The 26,366-nt window shown below is 42.2% G+C and overlaps 1 protein-coding gene across 5 annotated transcripts in view; it reads left to right on the forward strand.

The window, feature by feature from the left end:
* The window catches only part of LOC126997489 (probable 3',5'-cyclic phosphodiesterase pde-5), a 164,627-nt gene that overhangs the window by 18,936 nt on the left and 119,325 nt on the right, over positions 1–26,366 (forward strand). For all 5 annotated transcript variants that reach the window (XM_050858592.1, XM_050858594.1, XM_050858593.1 and 2 more), the window contains exon 2: positions 12,342–13,229. In XM_050858592.1, the coding sequence (XP_050714549.1) occupies positions 12,959–13,229 (271 nt within the window). In that variant the 5' untranslated portion in view covers positions 12,342–12,958. The remainder of the gene's footprint in view (positions 1–12,341; positions 13,230–26,366) is intronic.

Genomic DNA, 26,366 nt, shown 5'->3' on the forward strand with positions numbered 1-26,366 from the left:
CTCTCTCTCTCTCTCTCTCTCTCTCTCTCTCTCATTTTCGCTCATTTTCATTCTCACTTTCACTCTCACTTCCACTCTCATTTTCACTCATTTTCACTCCCATTTTTCACTCATTTTCACTCATTTTCATTCTGTTTCATTCTCATTTTCACTCCCATTTTCACTCATTTTCATTGTTTCATTCTCATTTTTACTCCTATTTTCACTGTTTCTCTCCCATTTTCACTCATTTTCATTTTCATTTTTACCTTCACGCACAAACACGCACAAATAAGCACACGTACAAACACAACAAACAAACACACAAACACACACACACACACACACACACACACACACACACACACACACACACACACACACACACACACAAAGAAACGCAAACACACAAAACAAAAACAAAAATACTTCTCGCGTGCTAATACCCCATCCAGGTTACGATGTGAATTTCCTCGCAACGGGTCACTTTCGCTATTCCCACAAAGCAGTCAATAAATTCGTTAAGGATAAAATTGAGGATAAAGATAAGGATAAAAATAGTGCTATCGAGGCGCATGAATACAACACAATACAACGCTTCCTTTTGTGGGCAGTGTTTTTGTTAGTTTTGTCTGTTTGTTTCTTTGATCTCCGTGCGCAAAGACTTGAGTTCTGGGTAATGCAACACACACACACACACACACACACACACACACACACACACACACACACACACACACACACACACACACACACACACACACACACACACACACACAGCTATATATTTCTACCCTCCTTTCTTTTCTCTCTCTCTTTCATCCTTTCCATTTCTACTCTCTTTTATTCATCCTCTATTTCCTTCCTTCCTTTCTTCATACCTTCCTTCCTTCGTTCCTTCCTTCCTTTCTTCATACCTTCCTTCCTTCCTTCGTTCCTTCCTTCCCTTCTTTCATATCTTTCTTTCTTTTTCTTTTTTCCTTCATTCTTCCTTCCTTTCTTTCTTCCTTCCATCCCTCTTCCATATCTTTTATTTTTCTCTTTTCTTCTCTCAGTTTCCTTACCACTCATTCCAATCCTTCCATGCACCTTTTCCTCAGTCTTTTCCTCCCTACGTTAACTCCTTCCTTCCTTCTTCGCTTCCTTCTCTACCTCTTGTCTTTCTTCCTTATATACTCTTCATCATCAGTCTTCCCCTATCTCTCTCTTCCTCGTACCCAACTCTCTCATATCTTACTTGTATCCTCTCTTGCTTAACCCCGGAGCTTTATCTCCCTACATCTAACTCATCCCTACTTCCTTTCTTTCTTTGCGTCCCTCCCTCGCTCACCCCCAACCTCAGCTGCTCTGGATGACGGAAGACTCCAGTAAGACACCAAATCTCCTTATCTGGTTACAGCTTATCGCTAATGCCTCTTGCTGCGCGCTTTACGTCACATAACTTGAAACGTCCTGCTGCGCCTGGCCGGAAGCAAATATTGATAAGCAACGTGAATCATACAACTAAAGAAAGGCAAAAAGATAAGTGATGATCGATAGCCAGATACGTGTAAACACTCCCATAAACGAAGAATTGATTGAAGGGAAAAATATTACGTGGATGGGAGGTTTCGCAGTATTGTTTTGTTTATTTCTCTCTCTCTCTCTCTCTCTCTCTCTCTCTCTCTCTCTCTCTCTCTCTCTCTCTCTCTCTCTCTCTCTCTCTCTCTCTCTCTCTCTCTCTCTCTCTCTCTCTCTCTCTCTCTCTCTCTCTCTCTCTCTCTCTCTCTCTCTCTCTCTCTCTCTCTCTCTCTCTCTCTCTCTCTCTCTCTCTCTCTCTCTCTCTCTCTCTCTCTCTACAGCATGAAGGAGAGTGAAGTGTAGATTGGATAGGGAAGGGAAGGGAAGGGAAGGGAATGGAAGGGAATACATAGGAATACAAAGGAAGAACAGACACCAGAAGACCTGTCGGTCTATGGCGAGGGTGTCTGTTTACTACCGCTACCACTAGTAAGCTACGTGTGGTAGGACAGGATAGAATAGATGAAGGCTCCTCCCCACCCACCTCTCCCTCCGGCAACGTGCCGGCAGGAAATAGTTAGAAGAGAACACCATGTGCCGTTAAGGAAGAAAGGGACATGGAGATTTTACAGTAAAGAGAGGAATAAGAGGAAAAGGGAAGGGAAGGGAAGGGAAAGGAAGGGAGAGGAAGAGGAAGAGAAGGGAAGGGAAAGAAAGGGAAGAGAAGGGGAGGTGGAGGAAGGGAAGGGAAGGGAAGACAAGGCAAGGCAAGAAAAGAGAAAGGAAAGGAAAGGAAAAGAAATGAAATGAAAGGAAAGGAAAAGAAAGGGAAGAAAAGGGAAGGGAAGAGAAGGGAAGGGAAGGGAAGAGAAGTACAATGATTTAAAGCAAACATTTGAAAGGTACAGAACACATACTCGCGCCTTTCCTGAAGTAGACAAGTGCAAACCAAGACAAGTAATAGAAAAGGAGTTGGAGAGCAGAGTGGACGAGGATGCGAAGACTGATTAATGGGACGAGTGAGGGAGAAAGAGAGAATAGAATGAAACACTTGCGTTACTTCAAAAACCATTATTGACACACAACGCTATTAACATAAACCTCTACAATGAGTACCGTACACAAAAGCAATTACATACAAATGATAAATAAGTTCTTTTTATTTTTTTGCGTGTAAATATAATCATTATTTTTCGTAGGTGAAATGTAACAAACACAATATATCTCTTTACTGCGCCGAGACAATATTCATGTATATATTCATTTATTCTACTTCTGACATGAGTTAAGTTTTTATCATACACAGTCACTGAGATTTTTTTAACAACTGTATATATGATGTTAGGTACAAATTTTATTGCTAATCATAACAATTTTGTTGAAAAAAAATAACACCACGTTACTACGCTATAAGTGTCTTTACAACAGTGGTATTATACTAGTAAAATTGTCATTATCTTTGTCATTATTACTACCATTATTATCACTACTACTACTACTACTACTACTACTATTACTACTACACTATTATATTTATCACTGCTGTTATTATCATCTTCATTATTATTATTATTATTATTATTATTATTATTATTATTATTATTATTATTATTATTATTATTATTATTATTATTATTATTATTATTATTATCATTATTACTTTTATTACCGTTTTTTACCGTTTTCTGCACCAACGCCATTAAACGACAATGGCCTAAATCGAGGCTTTGTTACTGAAAGTTTGCCTAAAAGCTTGAGAGAGAGAAACAAGCAAGGAAGAGCGAAATGACTAAGAAACCAAGGATAGGAAAGGAAGATCACGTGAAGAAGAAGAGGAGGAGGAGGAGGAGGAGGAGGAGGAGGAGGAGGAGAGGAAAACTGAAGAAAGACATACGAGGGTGGGAGGTGTGAGTGAGGAAGAGGAAACGGGAGAGCGAAAAGACATAAAATTACCGGAAAGTGATTAAAAGAAATAGAGATGACGCAGGTGTTATGGAAGCGGGCCAAGACAGGTATGAGTACGTGGGAAATCATGAGGTGCAGGTAGAAGAGAGAAGGAAAGGACAGACATAGGAAGAGGAAGAGACAAGGTGACTAGAAAATAAAACTGAGATGGAATAAGAAAGATAGATAACGCATTCGAGGCCAAATAGAAGATGAAGATAGACGTAAATGAGTGATGAAGCGTACGGGAAGAAGACAGAAAATGAGGGTAATGGAAGGAAGAGGAAGCAAGATAACAAGGAAAACAAGAATAGGTATAAGAGAGATAACATAATCGAAAGTAAACAGGATGAAGAAAGATGTAAACAGGTAGGAAGAAAGAGCATAAGAGAAGCAGGAAGAAGATTAGAAAGAGGGAAGATAACAAGGAAAACAAAATAGCTATAAGAGAGTGACGCAATAGAGAAAAGAAGATAGGTGTTAATGGGTAGGAAGACAGAGCATAAGGATAATGGGAAGAGGAGGAGGAAGAGGGGAAGAGATAACAAGGAAAACAAAATAGCTATAAGAGAGTGACGCAACAGAGAAAAGAAGATAGGTGTTAATGGGTAGGAAGACAGAGCATAAGGATAATGGGAAGAGGAGGAGGAAGAGGGGAAAAGATAACAAGGAAAACAACAATAGGTACAGGATGGTGACGCAATAGAGAAGAAAGAGGTCGGAACAGATGTAAGTGGGTTAGTTTGTCGCGCCCTGTGAGGCAAGCCGGAAAGGAAGGGGAGGGGGTGACGGTGCTATCAAAACACACACACACACACACACACACACACACACACACACACACACACACACACACACACACACACTTAGCAACCGTGGTGGGAAAAAATGTTAGCCGAGTGTTGTGTGTTTTCTTTCATCTTTTTCTTCCTCTTGATCTCTCGTTTGTTTTGATGTTTTTTTTTTGTTGTTGTTGTTGATGTTGTTGTCAATGTTACTTTTTTATTTCTTTTGTTTTATTTTCCTGTCCATTTCTATTTAGTCATCTTTTGCTAATCTTCTTTCTTTCCTCTTCCTCTTCTTTCCATTTTTACTCCTCTTTCTAATTTTCCATTTCATCTTATTTCCATTTTTACTACTATCTTCTTGCTCTTCTTCTTCAGTATTTTCGTCTTTTCCATTTTCTTCTTTTTTTTTCTTTAGTTTTCTTCATCTTTTCTTCTTCTTCATCTAATTATTTTTCGTTTCCTTCTTTTTCTTCTTCTTCTTCTTCAACTTTTTCCTCATCTTCCTCTTTTTCTTCTTCAACTTTTTCCTCATCATCTTCTTCTTCTTCTTCTTCTTCTTCTTCTTCTTCTTCTTCTTCTTCTTCTTCTTCTTCTTCTTCTTCTTCTTCCTCTTCTTCTTCCACGTCACCATGTTATTTATAGTTTCCCTTGTTGTCATTCTTTTTCATCCCTGAGTATACTCTATTAACAAGTTTCCTACACGTTCTTTCAAGTTACTCATTTTTATCTCCTCCAGCTCTGTTACCCTTTATCTTTACTACCTCCATTCAATCCAGCGCTTCTTTTTTTTCCTCCTTCTTTTTCCTCCGTGATGTCCTTTTACCTCTATTATCTCTCTCCTAACAGTTTTTACTATCTTCCTCCTCATCATCATCCTCCTCGCACTGCTCTTCCTCCTTCTCTTCTTCCTCCTCTATTCCTCTTCTTCTCTTCCTCTTTATTTTCTTCTATTTTTTCTTCTTCTTCCTCCTTTTCTTCTTCTTCCTCTTCCTATTCTTTATCTTCCTCCTCCTCCTCCTTCTTCTCCGAGACAGACACAGATAGATAGATAGATAGAGAGAGAGAGAGAGAGAGAGAGAGAGATTGGAGGAAAAACAAGACAACGATGTAAACAGTATAATGGTGAGGGGGATTTTTCCTAGGGGGGGGGGGGGGAGAGAGAGAGAGAGAGAGAGGATGAAGGATAAAAAAAAACATTGCTAAAAATAATAACAGAAGAGGGGAAGACTGAAAATAATGAAGAAGAGAAAATCGAAAAAATGCTGATGGATGAATGAAAGGAAATCAGGAGGGAAAGTTTAGTAAAGGATAAAACTGAGAGAAAAAAACTGAAGAAAAGGAAGAGAGGAAGTAGAAATAGAGAAAAACAGATATATTCATACCTTTCCATCTCTATAGACAGAAAACAATACATAGTGAAAACCAGAAAGAAAGAAAAAGAGGAGTAATAAATCAAAACCAAAGAAAACCAGAACACGTAAGGAGAAACTTAATGAAAGGGAAATGAGAGAGAAAAAAGAGAAGCAGGAAGGAATGGAGAGGGGGGAAAAAAAGAAGCCTGTACTGAGAATGGAGGAGGAGGAGGAAAAAAAAGGAGGAAACTGTGGAGAGAAGTGTGTTAGGTGACGCGGAGGAATGTTGGGAGGAGGGAGGAATGTAGGAAAGGATTTTGTGGAATGAGAGAGAGAGAGAGAGAGCGCACCCACCACCTGACAGATTGTTTTTGTCAACAGTATATACGAAAAGAACAAACATTTACAAATCGCATATTTTTACACGTCTCCCCCCCCCTCTCTCCTCCTCCTCCTCCTCTTCTTCCTCCTCCTCCTCCTCCTGCTCTCCCTTCTCCATCTTCTTATCCTCGCACGTCCTCTCTTCTTCATCATTATCATCAACGTCACCTCCATCATCACTTTCTCCCTTTCATCACTATCATTTTCCTCTCGTTTTCATCCTCCTATTTTCATTTTTTTGTTTTTATTCATTTTTTTTTCTTATTTTCTTATTATTCTCATTTCTGTTCTTCTTATTGTTACTATTATTGTTATTCCTTTCCTTTATTTCCTACTTTCTGTTCACCATTTTTTTCTCTCCTTTCTCTTATTCTATTTATTTTTATTATATTTTCCTCTTTTTTTTCCTATCTCCACTTTAATGTTTATTTTATCTAGTTATCATTACTCTTTTTTCTTGCGATTTTCTGTTATTTCTTCGTCTTATTTTCTTACATTTTGCCACTTCTCTCTTCTTTCTTCTTTTTTCTCTTTGTCTTCTTCTCTTTCCTCCTTCAGTGCCTTCTACAGTTCTTGTCGTTTCCTTTCCTTTCTCTTACTTTCACCTTTTCATTTATTTTTTCTTGCACTTTTTTCCAAACACTTTTTTTCCTAACAATTTTTTCTTGCACTTTTTTCCTAACAATTTTTTCTTGCACTCTTTTCCAAACACTTTTTTCCTAACAATTTTTTCTTGCACTTTTTTCCTTGCACTTTTTTCTTGCACATTTTTCCTAGCCCTTTTTTCCTTGCCGTTTTTTCCTGCACTTTTTTTCCCCTTTTCTGAAGACTCTCTCGGCCACAGATGCTTGTCAGTAGACTTGTCAGAGCCCTTCCTGGCCGACCTTTCTTCCTTCCTTCCTTCCCTCCTTCTTTTCTTCCTTCTTTCGTACCTTCTCATTCATCCTATCATTCACTTTTTTGTCTTTCTTCTTTTCTCCCTTCCTTCCTTCCTTTTCCTGTCTCCCTCCCTCCCTTCCTTCCTTTCTTCCTTCCTTCCCTTATTTCTTTCTTCATGTCTTCCTTCCTTCATTTTTCCTTCCTTCTTTTCTTTCTGTTCATGCTTATTTTTATCCTTTTTCTCATTTCTTCATTTGATTTTCTTGCATTCTCCCTCTCTTTCTTTCTGTTTTGTTTTGTTTCCTTTCTTACCCATTCTCTTCTTTCTTTTTCTACTCCTTTTCATTCTTTTTTTCCTTTTCCAAATTTCTTTATATATCTTTCTTGTTCTCTTTCCTTCTCTTTTTTCTTTGTTTTATTTATCTCCTCACCTCCCTCCTTCCTTCCCTGCTTCGTATATGCATTCATTCATTCATCTCTTTCTTATATTTCGTTCTATATTTCTATTTCTTTTTATTTATTCTTTTACTTTGTCTTCCTTGTTCCCTTCCTTTTCTTCTTCCTATATTCTGGGATTTCCTTTTCCTGGAAGCTTCTCCCGCCGCTCTTCCATCCTTCCTTTCTTCTTTCCCTCATTCTTTTAACCTCAAGTTTATTCATTCTTACTTTATTCATTCTCATCCTTCCTTCATTCCTTGCAATTCTCTTGAATACACTTACTTTATTTTTTTCTTATTTTCCTTTCTCGCAAATTACCTCATTACTTCCACAATTTCCGATAAAAATCTTCGTTATATTCCCGACATCTTCCTTCCTTCCTTCCTCTCTTCCTTCCCTTCATTCTTTCTTATCTTGCACGGCGTTTTCCTTCCCTCAATTCTCCGTTTTCTCTCCGTCTTCTTCGCTTTTTTTCATTTTCGTCCTGCCACACTCTTTTTTCTTTCCCTTATTTTGAATGGCAGTCTATTTATTATTAATGACAGCTCCTCGATCTCCTTCACTTTCCTCATCATCTTCTCCCTTTCCAACTCTTTCACTGTTTCTTTTCGAGTCCTTCATCATTTTTCCATCCTTCCACTTTTGTGTTCATGTCCTCTCTTTGCGCTTACCTTTCTTTTTTCTTTTGATGCTGTTTCTCATTCGTTTCCTACTCCCTTTCCTCCTCCTCCTCCTCCTCCTGTCTACATATTCTTTCGTTCATCTTCCTCCTCCTCCTCCTCCTCTCCTCTCATTTTGTCTTTTTGTTATCTTCCATTTCCTTCTTCTCGCAAATGGGCAGAAAAATCTATTCACTATTTTTTAAGATGCAAAACCTTGACTTGAGTTTATTACTTATTCCTGTTATTTTGAGGCGAGAAAAGGTTTGGTGAGTGTGTGTTTGTGTTTGTGTTTGTGTGTGTGTGTGTATGTGTGTGTGTGTGTTTGACAATAAGAACCCCACAAAACACCCTCCCCAGAATAAGAAAAAAAGACTATTAACAAATTCATCTTTACACAAAAAGCTAAAATGCCAACCTGAAAGAAAATACTCAGCACCTCATTTAAGATTTTAATTAAGCGAATGAATAAAGAAATATAAAAATCTGATATCTTTTTTAACTCAAGGAAATGCGCTCTCTCTCTCTCTCTCTCTCTCTCTCTCTCTCTCTCTCTCTCTCTCTCTCTCTCTCTCTCTCTCTCTCTCTCTCTCTCTCTCTCTCTCTCTCTCTCTCTCGCTCTCTCTCACTCTCACTCTCACTCTTACTCTCCCACTCATTTTCATTTCACTTTCACTTTCACTTTCACTCTCAAAGCTTCCCATCCGTTTTTTTTTTCTTCTCTTCAAAACAAGCACCGTCTGATCATCACAAACTTTTTTTAATATTACTCATCCACTTTTACTTTCCTCATCTTCATTACTTCTCCATCCATCCATCTTTCCTTCCCTACCTTCCTTTCCTTCTTCGACTCCTCTCCTCCCCTTTAGTGAGCGATAGAAGCAACGCAATGTAAAGACTTAGATACAATTTTAATCTATCGGGAGAAGGGAAGGGTGAGAGGGAGGTTAAGAAAGAGGGAAAGGAGAGAAAGCGGAAAAGCATGTGAGGGGGAGGGAGAGGGAAGTAAGGAAGGAGGGAGGGAAGAGTTAGATTAAGGGAGAGGGGAAGGAGAGGAGGGGAGGAGAAGAGATGTGGTGGGGGAGGGAGAGATAGAAGATATTATTAAAGTGGAGAGAGAGAGAGAGAGAGAGAGAGAGAGAGAGGTTTGTTTCTACCATTCACCAACATCGATCTTCTCCTCTCTCTCTCTTCCTCTCTCTCTCTCTCTCTCTCTCTCTCTCTCTCTCTCTCTAAAAACGAAATATCAGTAATCAAACAAACAAACAGAGAGAATTATATATCGTCATTTTTAATAGCCGCAGAAAATAAGAACAACGAAAACGAGGATGGTCAAAACGAAACAAATGAAGAAATAAAAAGAGGAATATTATTTTTTTTTCACATATATTTACTTTCTTTAACATATATATTTTCCCAACTACGCAGTCAAAGATAGCTTAAAATACGAACAGTGTCTGTGTGTGTGTGTGTGTGTGTGTGTGTGTGTGTGTGTGTGTGTGTGTGTGTGTGTGTGTGTGTGTGTGTGTGTGTGTGTGTGTGTGTGTGTGTGTGTGTGTGTGTGTGTGTGTGTGTGTGTGTGTGTGTGTGTGTGTGTGTGTGTGTGTGTTCATTGTAGTCTTATCTATAGCCATGCACAAAGCGAAAAAGGAAGAGGAAAGCAAACACACACACACACACACACACACACACACACACACACACACACACACACACGACATTCAGGTCTTCCCATGACATAGAAAGAAAACAAGAGCTGCAAATCTTTCCATTCAAAAGGTCTCTCTCTCTCTCTCTCTCTCTCTCTCTCTCTCTCTCTCTCTCTCTCTCTCTCTCTCTCTCTCTCTCTCTCTCTCTCTCTCTCTCTCTCTCTCTCTCTCTCTCTCTCTCTCTCTCTCTCTCTCTCTCTCTCTCTCTCTCTCTCTCTCTCTCTCTCTCTTCTCTCTTCTTCCTTTTTTTCCTTTTTATCTTGTTCCTCAGCTTCTTCCTCCTCCTCTTCCTCTTCCTCTTCCTCCTCGTCTTCCTCCTCAACCCCACCCCTCTCCTCCTCCTCTACCTCTTGTTTCACCTTTCCATTCACGAAGCCAAAACCTGATATAATTGGTGCAGAGAGAGAGAGAGAGAGAGAGAGAGAGAGAGAGTGTGTGTGTGTGTGTATCTCTCTCTCTCTCTCTCTCTCTCTCTCTCTCTCTCTCTCTCTCTCTCTCTCTCTCTCTCTCTCTCTCTCTCTCTCTCTCTCATTTCTTCTCCGTGTTCTAAATCATCTTCTCTTTCCTTGGCGTGTGTGTGTGTTCCTTTTTTCCCCACCTCTCCATCATCACGAGACGCCCTGATCAACTTCACTTCACGGAAACTCCCGCCAGATCACATTCTATCTGTGGAGAATGTGAGACAGGAGACCGAGAGAAAGGCGAAGTGATAAGTGAATATGAGGGAGGGAGCGAGTTTGACGGAGAAAAGGAAGGGAAGGAAAGGGTTGTAAAAGGGATGAAGGAAGGAAGGGATGGAAGGGAACGAGTAAGAGGGAAGAAAGGAAGGTAGAAAGAAGTAGAAAGGTAGAAAAAGGGATGAAGGGAGGAAAGGATGGAAGGGAAGGAAGTAAAAGAAGGAAGGGAGCGAGTTTGACGGTAAAAGGAAAGGGAAGGAAAGGGTTGTAAAAGGGATGAAGGGAGGAAGGGATGGGAGGGGACGAGTAAGAGGGAAGAAAGGAAGGTAGAAAGGTAGAAAAAGGGATGAAGGGAGGAAATGATGGAAGGAAATTGAATAAAAGAAGGAAGGGAACGAGTTTTAAGAAGGAAGGGAAGGAAAAACAGATGGGATTAGATTGTAAAAAGGATGGAGGAGGGATGGAAGGATGGAAGAAATAAATGTAAGTAAGATTTAAAGGAAGAAAAAGAAACGAAAAGGAGGAAGAAGAGGAAGGAGATGAGAGATACAAAGATAGTTAGTGGAGAAAGAAAAAGAGGAGAGGAAGGGGAGCAACGAGACCAAGGATGGAAACGAGGAAGGAAAAGAGGAAAGAAAAAAGCTGAGGGCGAAAAGGAAAGGAGGAGAGAAAAAGGAAAGCAAAGGAGGGAAAAAACGATGATGAGGGAGGAAGAAAAGTAGTGTGAGAGGAATGAAAGGAAGGAAAGGATGGAAGGGAATGGAGTAAATGAAGGAGATAACGAATTTGACGATAGAAGAGAAGGAAAGAAAAGGCTTGTAAAGGGAATGAAGGGAAGAAAGATGGGAGGGATGGAGTAAGAAAAGAAGGAAGGAAAAGAATGATAGAAGGATTGTGAGGAAGGGAGGAAAGGATATTAGAGAATGAAGTAAAGGAGGGATTGAAGGCAGTTGATGAAAGAAAGGAAGGAAGGAAAAATGGGATTGAAGAATTGCCAGAGGGATGAAGAGAATGAAGGTTTGTGGGAGTTAAAGAAGGGAGGTAATAAGGAAACTGACGAAGGCAATTGATGAAAGGGAGATGGAAACAAGGTACGTGGAGGAAGAAGAGAAAGGAAGGAAGGGAGAGGAGAAACGAGACCAAGGGTGGAAGAAAGGAAGGAAAAGAGGGAAGAAAAACGACTCCAGGAGAAAAGTAAAGGAAGGGAGGAAGAAAAGCAAAGGAGGGAAGGAATGAGGATGAGAAAGAAAGGAAAAAATGAGAGAAAGAAGCATGATGGAGGAAAGGAAGGGATGGCAAAAGAGGAACGGAGGGAAGGAAAGGGAAGGAGGAAGAAAAGAAAACAAACCAGGCTGAGGGAGAAAGGGAAAGTAAGAAGAGGAAGGGACAAGAATGAGATAGTATGAAGAGGGAAGGAAGGGAATGAGATAGGAGAGGATCATCGTAGGGAAGGACATAAGCTAAGATGGATGAGGACATTTAAGACTGTCTGTTGTGTATTTTACGTGCAAATGGTACACCGGCTTTTATCATCCATATTTTTCACTTAAGCCGCCTCCTCTTCATCCTCCTCCTCTTTCTCTTCTTTCACCCTTTTTCTCCTCCTCCTCCTCCTCCTCCTCCTCCTTCAATTCCTCTTCCTATCATCATTACTGTCACCAACTACTCCACCTCCTCTTCCACCCTTTTTGTCACTCTCCTTCACCTCCTCCTCCTCCTCCTGGTTTTACTCTATTCTTGGCCTTATTCCATCCACCCTTCCCTACCTGTTGCTTTCTGCTTATTCACTATGCCGCCCTTCCGTTCTCCTTTCCCTCTCATCTCCCTCCTCTCATCCCCTTTCCATCATTTTCATCTGAACTCGTGTACCTGAAAAAAAAGGGAGGGGGCGGGAGGGGATGGTAGAGGGGGTAAGATAGACACTCTTTGTTATTATCATCGCCCTAAAAACTACAGCGCGTTACCGTTCATCCCTTTCCCCCCGACCCTTTCTTCCCTTCACGTCCCTTTCAACCCTCCTCCTACGCGCTGACAGGCCAATAAAACAAATGGACGAGCGGAGAGTCGGGAGGAGGAGCAAGCAATGACGGCAGGACACGTTCGCTGGCTCAACATTCCCACTCCCGGGGGCGCAAAGGATTCCTGACTACACGAACGAACGAGGATACGAGTGAACGAGTGAGTGAGTGAGGGGAAAAACACCTCAAGGCCACACCGACCAACGAAACGCAACTGACTCTGTGGTGGTTGTGTTGGCGGTTGTCGAGTTTCTTTTTTTCTGTGGTTTTGAATGTCGGCGCCGAGTGACTGAATGAAACTTGTGGCTGAAACGGAAAGGAGGAAAAGTGACAACGCACATAGACTGACACCCGCCGCCACAGCTCCTCTCTCCGCTGCATCAGGAGGAAGCGGAAGAGAGAGCTGCCGCCGGGACGCCTCTCTCTCGCTCTCTCAATACCATGGACGCCGGGAGCTGTCAGGCGAGCTTTGGGGCCGCGAGAGAACCAGCCGCTCGCGACAGCTCCTGAGGGGGAAGATAAAGTGAGAGAGAGAGAGAGAGAGAGAGAGAGAGAGAGAGAGAGAGAGAAGCACCGATCGGATGTCGAGAGCAGAGTCACCGAGGGAGGCGGCGTTGTCCCGGCTGGCCCTGCAATGGGTTTAGTGTGCTCGGGCCGGTGTGGTCAGGACGCCGTGGGACCGGAGCCAGCAGCCCACACCCCCACCGCACGCCGCACCAAGGACAAGGTCGCCGCCGCCGCCGCCTCAGCGCCCCACACGCCCAACGACACAGCGGACAACCCGGAGCAAGGGGTGCGGGGTGAGGGCAGCGGCTCGAGCGGCAGGAAGCACAGCACCGAGGACCCCGCGGCCATGCCCTCCAGAACGCTGCTGGTGGGGGCCGAAGACCCCGACTCTGACCAAGGTAAGTTATTAGCATACGGCGTCACTCTCCGCCTCAACGCTTCGGAATTCACTGCAGGGGACGTGAGTGGACCACCGATATGTTCTTGTCCCCTCTCACCTCTTCCTTGTCCTTCTTGTCCCTTCCTTGTACTCTGTCCTCTCCGCTATCTACATATATCAATGAAACAAAATCTGTACATATTTTTTTTCTATATCCCCCCAAAATTCGCTACAACACAATGGCCACAAGGACTTTTCAAACATTAATAGTTATGAAAAGTTATGTTCTGTAATTCATTGGCACTTCCTCGACTGCTTCTTTAAATATTAGACCTTTTGTATAACGTTTAGTAAGGTAAGGCCACTCAGGGCGCTGAAGAAGAAGAAAAGAAAGACGCTTAAGATGCTTCCCTTGACTGAGGCTTTCGGTCCGTCCTTCGGCGCGGCTGTCAAAGCTACTCAGCCACGGCTCCTTTTCTTTCCCTCGAAGACGCCCGCTCGGCCTAAGAGGATTCCATGGCAGCAATAAACGTCCTAAGATTTTTGTCCTTCGCCTACTGCTGCCGGTCTTGGGTCGTCTTAAAGCCCATGCTCCTCCGATGAGTTGATACGCCGCTGTCCTTCCTTCTCTTGCTTCTTCTCCTCTTCCTCTTATATACTTTTCTTCTTCACCTGCTAATCTCTCCTCCCCGACGTCTTGTTCTTTATATTGTTTCTCTTTGACGGAGTTTTTTTTTACACTCCATCTTGCTTACACTTTCTCTCCCTATTTCTTTGGTTTTTTTTTTAATTATATTCTTGTTCCTCTTCTTATTACTGTTACTTTTGCTCTTTTTCTTGTTCTTCCTCTCTTCTCTCAATCTTCATTTTCCTTCTTCCCCTCCTTCTCCTCCTATTGTCTCTCTTCTTTATTGTTAATTTTCTGCTTGTTAGTTTTCTTGTTCTTTTTCTTGTTCTTCGTCTTTTCTTCAACTTTATTTTCCTCCTTATCCTCTTTCTCCCTCTTATTTTTTTCTTCTTGTTCTTGTTTCTTCTCATTTTTTATGTTTTCTTTTTTTTTGCTCCTCATTTATTCCATTTCATTTTACATCATTTATCATTCACTACTGTTTATTTTGTTTATTGTTCTAACTCCTTTTTTTGGGGGGGGGATATTCCTCTTCTTCACCTTTTCTTATTCTTTATCATCATCCTCTTCCTCCACTCACTCCTTCTCACTCCTTCAACGCTCCTTCATCATATTGTCCCTCATCCGCTTTGAACATCCTGTCGGCCCCCATACACACCCTCTTCATTAGGGAAGCCCCTCCCCTACAAGTTAATTAGTAACTTATCAAAACAAGGCCCAGGGCAGTGAGGGACAAACACACACACGCGTCTCGGATCTCTAAGGCCTGTAACCCTCCATCTTGCAGCAGTAAACGGCCGGTCTTCAGCTGAGTCATAGAACACTTACACACCTTAGACATCCCAGGCCCGTCACCCTCAATCTTGAAGCAGTAAACGGCCAGCCTTCACCAGAGCCATATAACACACACACGTCTCGTACCTCCAAGGCTTGTCATCCTCAATCTTGCAGCAGTAAACGGCCGGTCTTCACCAGAGCCATAGAACACTCACGCGTCTAGGACTTCTACGGCTTGTCATCCTCAATCTTGCAGCAGTAAACGGCCAGCCTTCACCAGAGCCATAGAACACACACAAGTCTCGTACCTCCAAGGCTTGTCATCCTCAATCTTGCAGCAGTAAACGGCCAGCCTTCACCAGAGCCATAGAATACACACAAGTCTCGTACCTCCAAGGCTTGTCATCCTCAATCTTGTAGCAGTAAACGGCCGGTCTTCACCTGAGCCATAGAATACTGCCGTGAATAGCACCAATGGAATAGTTTGTCTCGTGGTACACTGAAATCTGCAAAACATTATATTCTAGCATACGTGGGAAGGGAGTATTTCAAGGGTTAATGAATGGAATCCCTGTGACACGTTACATCAGGAGAGAGGACAGCGAGGGTTTCCAATAGGTTACAGTCCAGTTTAATTATGGGGACGCGGGTCTTGATGCTCCATGCCCGCCCTCATGCACAGCCCATTAATCCTGCGCGCACCATGTGAACCACGTGACATCGAGTTTCAGGCGCTTCATCTGATAATATGTCGTGATTGCTTTTCTTAGTAAGCCTTTCCCGTCCTCCCAATTTCCATTACGTGTCTTTCCCTGGGAGCAAAAGCGCGCCGACTGGACATCTGTGGAGAGCTGACTTTTTTTCCATTGCAATAAATTAAATCTACAGAATAACACAACGAAATTTTAATAAAGGAAGCAACCCACAAACACGGTCATCAAATACACCAGAGATTATTAACAAGACAATTAGGGTATGCTCGCCAATTTGTACGCAATCATTCAGTCAATTAATACTCAAATCAGGCAAAAATAAAAAAATAAAGTATGATAACGGGGCTATATCTTACAGTTCATATTTACGCTGCATCTCAATCTTCCAGTTTTTTTATGTGTTTCCTCACCTTTTAACTTACTGGAATAGTGCATACGAACTAGCGAACATATCCTCCACCACCTTTACGTAAGTGTGTGTGTGTGTGTGTGTGTGTGTGTGTGTGTGTGTGTGTGAAGGCGCCGTGACCCCGCAAGCTGAATAAGGCATCCTGAGTGTGTATTCCCGTGCGGCGAGAGCGTGAGCAAGACAGAGCGTGGGTTTAAAGGGTAACTTGAAACGCTGCTACTTTGTCTCTCCTTCCAGCTAGAGTTAAAAGGTATCTATTTGCGTACGTCAGTGTGTGGGAGGCATTGTGGAGTGGTCGGGGATGCGTGTGTGGGTGAGTGAGTGTCTGGGGCGTGTGGGCGTTGCGTAGGTGTGCACATATTACAAGCAAGAAAGAAGAATAACGATGCTACTAAATTATTTCTGACCAACGCACCTCCGCTGTCTGTATATACCTACCATTAATGTGTGTTGATTTTAAGCGTAATGTCCTTCGAAAAACTTGTACAAGGCTCCTGTCTTTTAACCCCTCTAAGCGAGAAAAATGAGAAAAAATCATCACTTACGCAAACCATTTCATAATATATATCAACGCATTTGTGGTCAGTTTATGCATCATCTATTTTGGGGGTTTATATCATGGCAAAAATTTGGACCGTCGCATTCGCTGGTACACGATAAAACCACAAATTTGGCCCGTCGTTGCTACCGGGTTAATATCACCAAACTCGTAGAAAAAATGTCTCCTGCTTTAATATACGCATAACAAGAGGCCAATACTGAAAAAAAATCATCCAACGCCGCATTATTAAACGATATAAAAACAGCTAAAATAAGGAACAGAAATTTCATGATTAGTTAAATATCTATAAATTTCAAATGAAGGTCACTGCATTGCTCACTTGTCACCCCTTTCTACGCACGAACCTTGCTCAGCCAATTTACCAAGAGCAGTTATTGGGTCATATTGAGAAAACTTGAATTAGGTGGTGCATTAGTGTCAAGCACACCTGTGGGGCGCAAGACACCTGCCCAAACAGCTTTCGAAAACACTCTCGAAGGTAAACACGCAGGTGAGGGGGACGAAGGGAGAGGAAGAGCCGCGGCCGCCTCCTCACGTGTCTGTCCCTGTCATCTCTTGCCGCCTCCTCCTCCTTGTGTGTGTCTGAGGATCGCCGAGGAACATTTCAACATGCTCTCTGGACACTTATTCACAGGCGCGTCATTCAAAGGCTTTTAACCCGGAAGCTGCAGGGATCATGTTTCTTAAAGGCCCCTCTAAGCGAGAGAAATGAGAAAAAATCGTCACTCAAGCAAACCATTTCATAATATATATCAACGCTTTTGTGATCAGTTTATGCATCATCTATTTTTGGGGGTTAATACCATTGTAAAATCGTGGCCCGTCGCTGGTACACGGTAAAGCTACAAATTTGGCCCGTCGCTGCTACTGGGTTAAAATAAACTTAAGAATATAATATGAAGGAAAAATGAAAAAAATAATGATCCCCCATGACTTTCAGAGTTAACAAAAAGGTTTCGCAAGTTAATGAAGGTCTATGCATGTAGAAAAAAAATAGATAAGATTATGAGGAGGAGGAGGAAAATCGCACGTCACTAAACGATACCGAACCAATGCAACCCACGAAAATATTAAATAAGGGAAGAAGAATACGATAAAGAAAGCAGACAAAAGAGAAAACAAAACCTCTATACTGTTCACATTTTTTTCCTTTTTACTAAGGATCCACACAAAATAAATCTTTACGAAAATGAGGTGACAATTCTGCGATATGGAAGTAACGGCGAAAATAACATCAATACCGAATCATTTTGCAACAGATTTAGTGCATGTTGATATGAGGCGCAAAACCGGTCGCATGCCACGTGAGTTATCAACATGGGGATCAAGGAAGAATTTGTAAATCTGAGTAGTATATCGGATAAATCGGCGAGGTAAATCGGGCAAATCGGATAAGTAAACGAGATACTTCAACATTAGAAAAAAAAGGAGAATGACAGGGCAGGACGTGTGTGTGTGTGTGTGTGTGTGTGTGTGTGTGTGTGTGTGTGTGTGTGTGTGTGTGTGTGTGTTGAGTGGTACTATACATCCGGCTCTGCATTACCGTTCATTATTCATACATACGACGCAGATGACTGACTCTAAAAGGTATTCAGTTCACTCCAAAAACAAGGACATATATGACACACACACACACACACACACACACACACACACACACACACACACACACACACACATACACATTTCCTCTCCCTCTCCCTCTCCCTTTTTATCTCTAAAAAAAAGGTACATCACAATTCAAATTCAAAACCTAAATCATACGAAAGCTCCTCCAAACAAAACTCCGAAACTCAAACGTTGAATGTGTATAATGCGAAGTTTGACTCTTTATGAAGAAAAAAAAATGAAAGTCCAGTTTAGGAGACCAAGTGCATGCTTAGGTGAGTAAGAGAGAGAGAGAGAGGGGGGGAAAAAGGGAGAGATGAAGGTAGATTTTAATGGAAGAAGAAAGAAACAATAAAATATAACTAGAGGGATACAAAAGAAGTGAATTAGACGCAAATAGATAAAAAAGAAAATTATAAAAGTATCAGGTAGTGCACAGAAAAGTTTTATAGGGTTGGTTAAGACAGGATGGATAGTTTTTAAGGCAAAGAAGGATGCTCAAGGGCAAAGAGAGAGAGAGAGAGAGAGAGAGAGAGAGAGAGAGAGAGAGAGAGAGAGAGAGAGAGAGAGAGAGAGAGAGAGAGATACATAAAAAGAACATAAGACCGTGAGTAAGGTATAATATTTACATCCTCGAATACCACCATGAAGGGAACGTATTGAAAACCGCTCGCTGTAAAGGAATAGAACACACATCTTTAAAAGGAACGGCGACATCTCTGTATTCCTCCTTACCTGTCATCTCCAGTCAGGCAGTCAGGTGTGTCGTGTTACCGTTGAGACAAAGAAAAAAAAAGCCACTCGCATCAACTCGCTCTTCAAAGTTCTAACCAATATTTTTTTTATAGTTTTTTTACTCCATCTATTGTGACTTACTTTCCATTTATTGTTTCCTTTAGTTTCGTTTCGTTTCCTTTCCTTCCCTTTTGTTTTCATTTTCCTCCCCATCCTACCTTTCCCTGTTCCACCTCAGCTTATCTTTTGCTTTCCCTTCCTTTTCCATCTAAGCCTACCTTTTCCTTTCCCTTCCTTCCATATCTATCCGTATCTATACCTATCTATCCATATCTATCCTATCTATCCCTATCTATCCCTTCCTTTTCCATCTCAGCCTACCTTTTCCTTTCCCTTCCTTCCATATCTAACCGTATCTATACCTATCTATCCATATCTATCCTATCTATCCCTATCTATCCCTTCCTTTTCCATCTCAGCCTACCTTTTCCTTTCCCTTCCTTCCCTATCTATCCCTATCTATCCCTATATATCCCGATCTATCTCTATCTATCCCTATCTAACCCTTCCTTTTCCATCTCAGCCTACCTTTTCCTTTCCCTTCCTTCCCTATCTGTCCCTATCTATCCCTATATATCCCTATCTATCCCTATCTATCCTATCTATCCCTATCTATCCCTTCCTTCCCTATCCATTCTTTCATTTGCCTTGCTTTTCTTTTCAATTATTTCTTCCTGAATTCTTGGCTGTGATTTACCTTTTCTCACAACTCTGTGTCTTTCAGCTGCGTAAAGGATCAATGGAATTATTATCATCAAGTTTAAACCACATTTCAAGTTTCACATCACTCTTGTTTTGGCTTCCACGGAATATTTTTAAACTGTCATTCATCCTATTGATTTTAAGTATGTTTAGTGTTTTACTTCGTTCCTCTCAAATCAAATCACTTATATATACTAACAAGCTTTATTCACAAATACTTTTCTTCGTTATGTTTAATCATTCAGCGATACAATCTTGGCCACAATTTTTATTTTTTTTATTTATTTATTTTTTTATTTTTATTTTATTTTTTTTTTTTTGAGTTTTCATATTCGGTCAGTCTCAGCACGAGGGAAAGAAAGTCAACAATATTTCAAGATTCAACAACATGCTAAAACTTGTATATCCGTCTTGCTATAGTTTACAAGGTTTCTCTTCTTTCCTCAACTCCAACTTCAGTCCTCCCTCTCTTCAAAGACACAAACTCCAACGATACAGTTTTTCATCCACTTAACAACGCATCAACTTTAATAATACCGCTTTGACTTAAATGCCGTAAGTTACTTGTATATAAGAAACTAAGTATATCGGAAACATTGAGAAAGGACACGAAACAAAGGAAAGGGGAGAGAGAGAGAGAGAGAGAGAGAGAGAGAGAGAGAGAGAGAATACAGGTCAAAGATTAAAAGAGTGAGTCCCTTGCTTTCCCTAGAGATAAAAACTATAACAGCGGTAAAGGTGTGTGTGTGTGTGTGTGTGTGTGTGTGTGTGTGTGTGTGTGTGTGTGTGTGTGTGTGTGTGTGTATTTACGTTATTTTTAGCTGTTGCTGTTCTCTGACGGTGATATTAGGGAGCAGCGGTGGTGGTGGTGGTGGTGGTGGTGGTAGGAGGTGAAGGGAAGAAGTGGCAGCGATGGTGGTGGTGGTGGTGGTGGTGCTTTGGGGGCGGGGAGGGGGGGGGGTGATGGGAAGGAGCAGTGGTGGTGGTGGTGGTGGTGGTGGTGGTGGTGGTGGTGGTGATGAAGATGGAGGTGGTGGTGGTAGTGGTGGTGGTGATGAAGATGGAGGTGGTGGTGGTGGTGGTGGTGGTGATGTCGGTGAGGCCTTGGTCTTGATGGTAATACTCGGTACCGTGTTTGGTGTCGCGACCTTCATTCCCCTCCCTTCACCCTCCCCTCCCCTTCCTTCCTTATTTTCTTCACGTTCTCTCTCTCTCTCTCTCTCTCTCTCTCTCTCTCTCTCTCTCTCTCTCTCTCTCTCTCTCTCTCTCTCTCTCTCTCTCTCTCTCTCTCTCTCTCTCTCTCATCCTCTTCTTTTTCCTTCTCTCCTTTCTCTCTGTTTTCACTTTCATCAGGTTCACCAACACAACACCTGAATTGAAAACGAAAGTATTGTCCACCGGTTCCTCTTTGATCTTTTCCTCCTCCTCCTTCCTTCACTTTCCCTCTCCTTTAGTTTAGTTTCTCTTCCTCACCTTTACCTCTCTTTTCCTTTCCATCGTTATCTACCCTTTTCTGTGTTTTTATTTTCTTTCTTTACTTTCCTTTTCTCCCCTTTCTCCTCTTTCCTTTATTTTCCCCTTTTATCCTTTCCTTTTCTTTTCCTTCATTTCCTTCCCTTCCCCCTCCTTCCTCTTTCTTTTCCGTTAATATCCCCTCCTTAATTTACTCTCCTTCTCCCTTCCTTTCTTTCCTTTCCTTCCATTTTCGTTTCCTTTCCTTTCCTTTATCTTTCTTTTCTTTTCCTTCCTTTCCCTCTCTTTTACCCTTCGTCATCCTCCTTTTTCACCCACCCACATCCGTAGCCATGACCGACCTCTCTTTATAGTGTTCACGTCTTCCTTATCCCTCATTCCCCTTACTTAACCCTCTTCCTCATCCCTCCGTCCATCCATTCTACGCGTGGGGGGGAAGAAAAGGGGAAGAGCAGGAGGGGAGGAGGAGGAACAAGCATGCCAGTCTCCTACCTACCACAGGCGAACGATAATTTGAGGGGAGAAGGGGAGAAGGGAAAAGGGGATGGGAATAGGCGAGGAGGGGGAGGGAAGGGGAGAGAGGGAAGGAAGGGAGAGTTGGGATGACGAGGCACGCTGGGTAGGATATAGATAGGGAGAGAAGGTGGGGAGGGTCAAGGGAGGGAGGGAGGGATAGGGGAGGGGAGGGGAGAGGAGGGCAGCACTCCTATACAAGAAAGAGATCCCGGGCCCTCGATAAAGCTATATCGATCTAATAATAACCACTTATTGGAGTCATGACAAGGATGAGATCAATGGGAGCATGCAAGAGCTGCCTGACTCCAGAGATTCCGGGAGGAGATGAGGGGCGACGGGGTGGAGATGACGGGGGGAGAGGGGAGGAGGGGTGGAAAGGTAGGGAGGAGGAGGAGGAGGAGGAGGAGGAGGCGGGATGGTGATGGTGGTGTGTGGATGAAAGAAGGAAGATGATGATGTGCAACAGGCCGGGAGATGACGGGGGGGAGAGGGGAGGAGGGGAGGAAAGGTGAGGGGAGGAGGAGGACGAGGCGGGAAGGTGAGGTGGTGTGTGGATGAAAGAAGGAAGATGATGATGTGCAACAGGGTGGGAGATGACAGGGTGGGGAGGAAGCGTGTTGAGGAAAGAAGGAAGATGAGGGGTAAAGGGGCGGTGATGATGGGGTGGGATGGGAAGGAGGGGTGGGAGATGACGTGATGGGAAGCAAGGAGGTAGGCTGGAGGGGGAGGACGGGGGAAGGTGGTGTGTGGCTGAAAAAGAAGGGAGATAATGAGGGGTGACGGAGCAGAGTTGATGGGGTGGAAGGGGAAGGTGTGGCAGGGTGGGGAGACGGGATACAGATAGGGGCAAGATGTAGACAGGGAGATTTAGATAGTGGATTCTAGGGGGGGGGGGGGGCCTGGATGAGATGAGGGGTGACAAGGCAGTAAGGTGGATGAAAGAAGAGAGAGGGTGAGGGGTGGAAAAACGAGGGGAAAGCTGATGGGCCAGTGATGGATGGGGTGAGGTTAGGACAGGATGGGATGGAGGAACGAAGAAGGGAAAGGGAAAAGGGAGAGATGATAGAGATGATAGATTAGGAATGTAATGGACGGATGAAAGCTTTAGAGAAGGGAGAGATGAGTGGTAGGGGAAGAGGAAGGGAGAATAGAGTGATAGGGGAAAGGAGAAGGGGAAGAGGAAGGGGAAAGAGGGAAGGGATGGAGTGTGTGCTTTAGTCCCCCTTCGATAGAATTACAAAGGATGCTTGAAGAGAATGAGTAACCGGATACGACATGAATCGGATGAAGGAGCGAGCGAGCGAGCCAGCCAGCCAGAGAGAGAGAGAGAGAGAGAGAGAGAGACACTATCTTTCCGACTTAATAAAGAGGTAGTACACAAACCGCTCAGCCCAACATGTCAGGCCTCCCATAAAATTCAGAGCGCTCGGGAAATCAAACCTCACCACGCCGCAGCAACGCGTCCCATTGTGCGCCAGAAACTCGGCCGACGCAAGAAAGAGGTAAAAAACAGAGAGAGAGAGAGAGAGAGAGAGAGAGAGAGAGAGAGAGAGAGAGAGAGAGAGAGAGAGAGAGAGAGAGAGAGAGAGAGAGAGAGAGAGAGAGAGCATGATCTGGGATATGTGTGTGTGTGAACGAACCTATAAAACCCACGTATACATATCATTGCAAAGGAAACTCATAAAAATCAGATGTACGTAGATCAATTCTTTGCTTGAGTTACGAGACTGGTAGGATATTAAAGAATTCATAATAACAACTAAAGTGGCATTTATAAGTTATAACCAACAAAATGATCTAAAAAATATTAAATAATGCGTTCGTGGGCATAATAACAAGAATGATAGGTATATGTAATTTGTGGCATATTATGTGTAAAGGAAACGAGGGAAAATAATAAAGCTATTGTTAAGAGAGTACAAGGAAGCAAAAAAAATAATACCAAGTTAAAATGAAAGCTAAAATGATCTCCATCCTTTGTACATGTTTAACCCGGCAGCAGCGAGGATCATGTTTCTTAATGGTCCCTCCAAGCGAGAAAAATGAGAAAAAATCACCCCTCACACAAACCACTTCATAATATATTTCAAAGCATTTGTGATCAGGTTATGTATCATCTATTTTGGGGGGTTTATATCATGGCACAAATTTGGCCCATCGCTGCTACACGGTAAAGCCACAAATTAAAGAAAGAACCACAGGAAAATTAGTTAAAATCAAGTTAAAATCAAGAGAGTAAACTTTAAGGGCTATATTCTAAAACATTTCGACGCCAAAGGACACATATTTGACAAGGCTTTCGTAGGAGTTGTGGTGGGCAATTCCAAGGGTAGTTTAATGACTCTAGTGGCACTCTGACCAAGCTTTTGTGCCATGAACGTGAAAAAGACACACATGAGAACCTGGTTAATCTCCTTCCCGGCCTTTGGAAATATATGATGTTAGTGGAAGGCGGAAGCGTCTGAGAAAAAGATTAATATGAAGATGAAAAAAGAAGAAGAAATATGAAAGACAGAGGGAGGAAAATGAAAGATGAAAAAAAGAGGAAAAGGAGAGATAGAGGAAGAAAATGAAAGATGAAAAAATAGAAGAAAAAGGAAAGACTGAGGAAGAAAATGAAAGATGAAAAAGTAGAAGAAAAATGAAAGACTGAGGAAGAAAATGAAAGATGAAAACAATAGAAGAAAAATGAAAGACTGAGGAAGAAAATGAAAGATAAAAAAGTAGAAGAAAAAGGAAAGACAGAGAAAGGAAAAGAAAAGATGAAAAAAGAGGAAAAAGGAGACAGAGGAAGAAGAAAATGAAAGGTGAAAAAAGTAGAAGAAAAAGAAAAGACTGAGGAAAAAAACAAAAAATGAAAAATAAGGAAAAGGTAGGACAGTAAAAAAAAAAAAGAAGAAAACGAGCAAAAAAAAGACATGAAAAAAAATAAAAAGGGGAAAGACAGAGAAAGAAAAAATAAAAGATGAAAAAAAGAAGAAAAAGAGGAAAAACGGAGGAAGAAATACGAAAAAATAAAGGAAGGGTTCATTCATATACAGTATACACCTTACAATGATATCTCGTGTGTGTGTGTGTGTGTGTGTGTGTGTGTGTGTGTGTGTGTGTGTGTAGTGTTGCAACCTTAGTACTCTCGACCGTCCCTCCTCGCCCCGCCTCTAAAGTCTGATTATGCCGAGCGCCTCTTCCTCAGATCCTGGGTATCAATGTCGATGCCCTCTCCGGATTTAACGGCTTTGACACCTTCGCTTCTCTCCTCCTCCTGCTCCACCTTCTCTTCCTCCTCCTCCTCTACCTTTCCTATTTCTTCCTCTCATTCTTTTCTCTGTGTTTCATTTTTCCTCCTTTCCCTGTCTTTTCTTTTTCTTCTTCGTATTATAATTCTTTTTCTTATTATTACTGACTATTACCTCCTCCTCGTCCTCTTCCTCCTCCTCTACCTTTCCTCTTTCTTCCTTTCATTCTTTTCTCTTCTCTGTGTTTCATTTTTCTCCTTTCCTTGTCTCTTCTTTTTCTTCATCGTTTTATAATTATTTTTTCTTATTATTACTTACTATTACCTCCTCTTCTTCCTCTTCCTCCTCCTCTACCTTTCCTCTTTCTTCATTTCTTTCCTTTTTCTTCCTCTATCTTTCATTTTTTCTTCCTTGTCTTTCCTTTCTCTTCTTCATATCATTATTCTTTTTTTCATATTATTACTACCATTACTATTATTATCATTATTATCATTATTAAACTTTCTATAACTCGTGAACTTTACCATTTTTTATCAACTCAGAAAGGACAAATTTCATCCGTTTCTTGGTTCTCTTATCTAATTTTTCTTCTTTAACGAACACAAACAAAGAAGAATAAGACACAGCTTGTTAAAGATTACGAAACAGTAGGAAAAAAAATGTTGTCTCCGGGAAATGAAGGATAACAAAAAAAAAATTATATGAAACTGAAACGTATTCTCTCTCTCTCTCTCTCTCTCTCTCTCTCTCTCTCTCTCTCTCTCTCTCTCTCATACAAATTGTTGTTATTATTGTTTCTGTTGTTATCGTTGCTGTTATTATTGTTATTGTTATTGTTGTTTAAAAGCTGTAGTAGTAGTAGTAGTAGTAGCAGTAGTAGCAGTAGTAGTAGTAGTAGTAGTAATGGCAGCAGTAACAGAGGCATTATTTTCATTCTTAAATTTCTCTACGTATTTGAATGCTACCAATTGTTGACGAACGATCCTTCCTCCACCACAAATCCAGGAAACACTGAATAAAAGAAGCAGAGCGAAACTATTATTGGCAAGGATGACCCGCAGAGATTGTATGCGTGTGTGCGTGTGTGTGTGTGTGTGTGTGTGTGTGTGTGGAGAGAGAGAGAGAGAGAGAGAGAGAGAGAGAGAGAGAGAGAGAGAGAGAGAGAGAGAGAGAGAGAGAGAGAGAGAGAGAGAGGAAGGGGGGGAGGGATACCTATTCCTAATTCAGGACACACTTCACCTGTGCTTTGTGGTTGTCATGGAGACGAGAGAGAGAGAGAGAGAGAGAGAGAGAGAGAGAGAGAGAGAGAGAGAGAGAGAGAGAGAGAGAGAGAGAGAGAGAGAGATATTTCACGCAGAAACCGACCTCCTCGACAAATTAATTTACGCCATACATTTTCATTTCACACACACACACAAACACACACACACCGCTCCAGTGGCTCAATCGACAGAGCGCTGCGCTGAGAGGCTTAACGGCCAAACAGGCGGTGGTTCGAGCCCCGCTCAGGCTGGATTCTTTCGATTGACTAGGAGTGGTTACTGTCCCTCCTTGAGCAAGGGGGATGGGATGTGTGGTGTGTGAGGTCCTGGCAGTACCCAGAGATCGACGATAATGAGCACTTGCTCACGTCGTGATAGTACCTGCTGGCGAAAGCGAGTCCAACTCGTGATCAGGCCGTGGTGAATTACACACACACACACACACACACACACACACACACACACACAGATTACA

Source organism: Eriocheir sinensis, chromosome 12, assembly GCF_024679095.1.
Source record: "Eriocheir sinensis breed Jianghai 21 chromosome 12, ASM2467909v1, whole genome shotgun sequence".
Classification (NCBI taxonomy): domain Eukaryota; kingdom Metazoa; phylum Arthropoda; class Malacostraca; order Decapoda; family Varunidae; genus Eriocheir; species Eriocheir sinensis.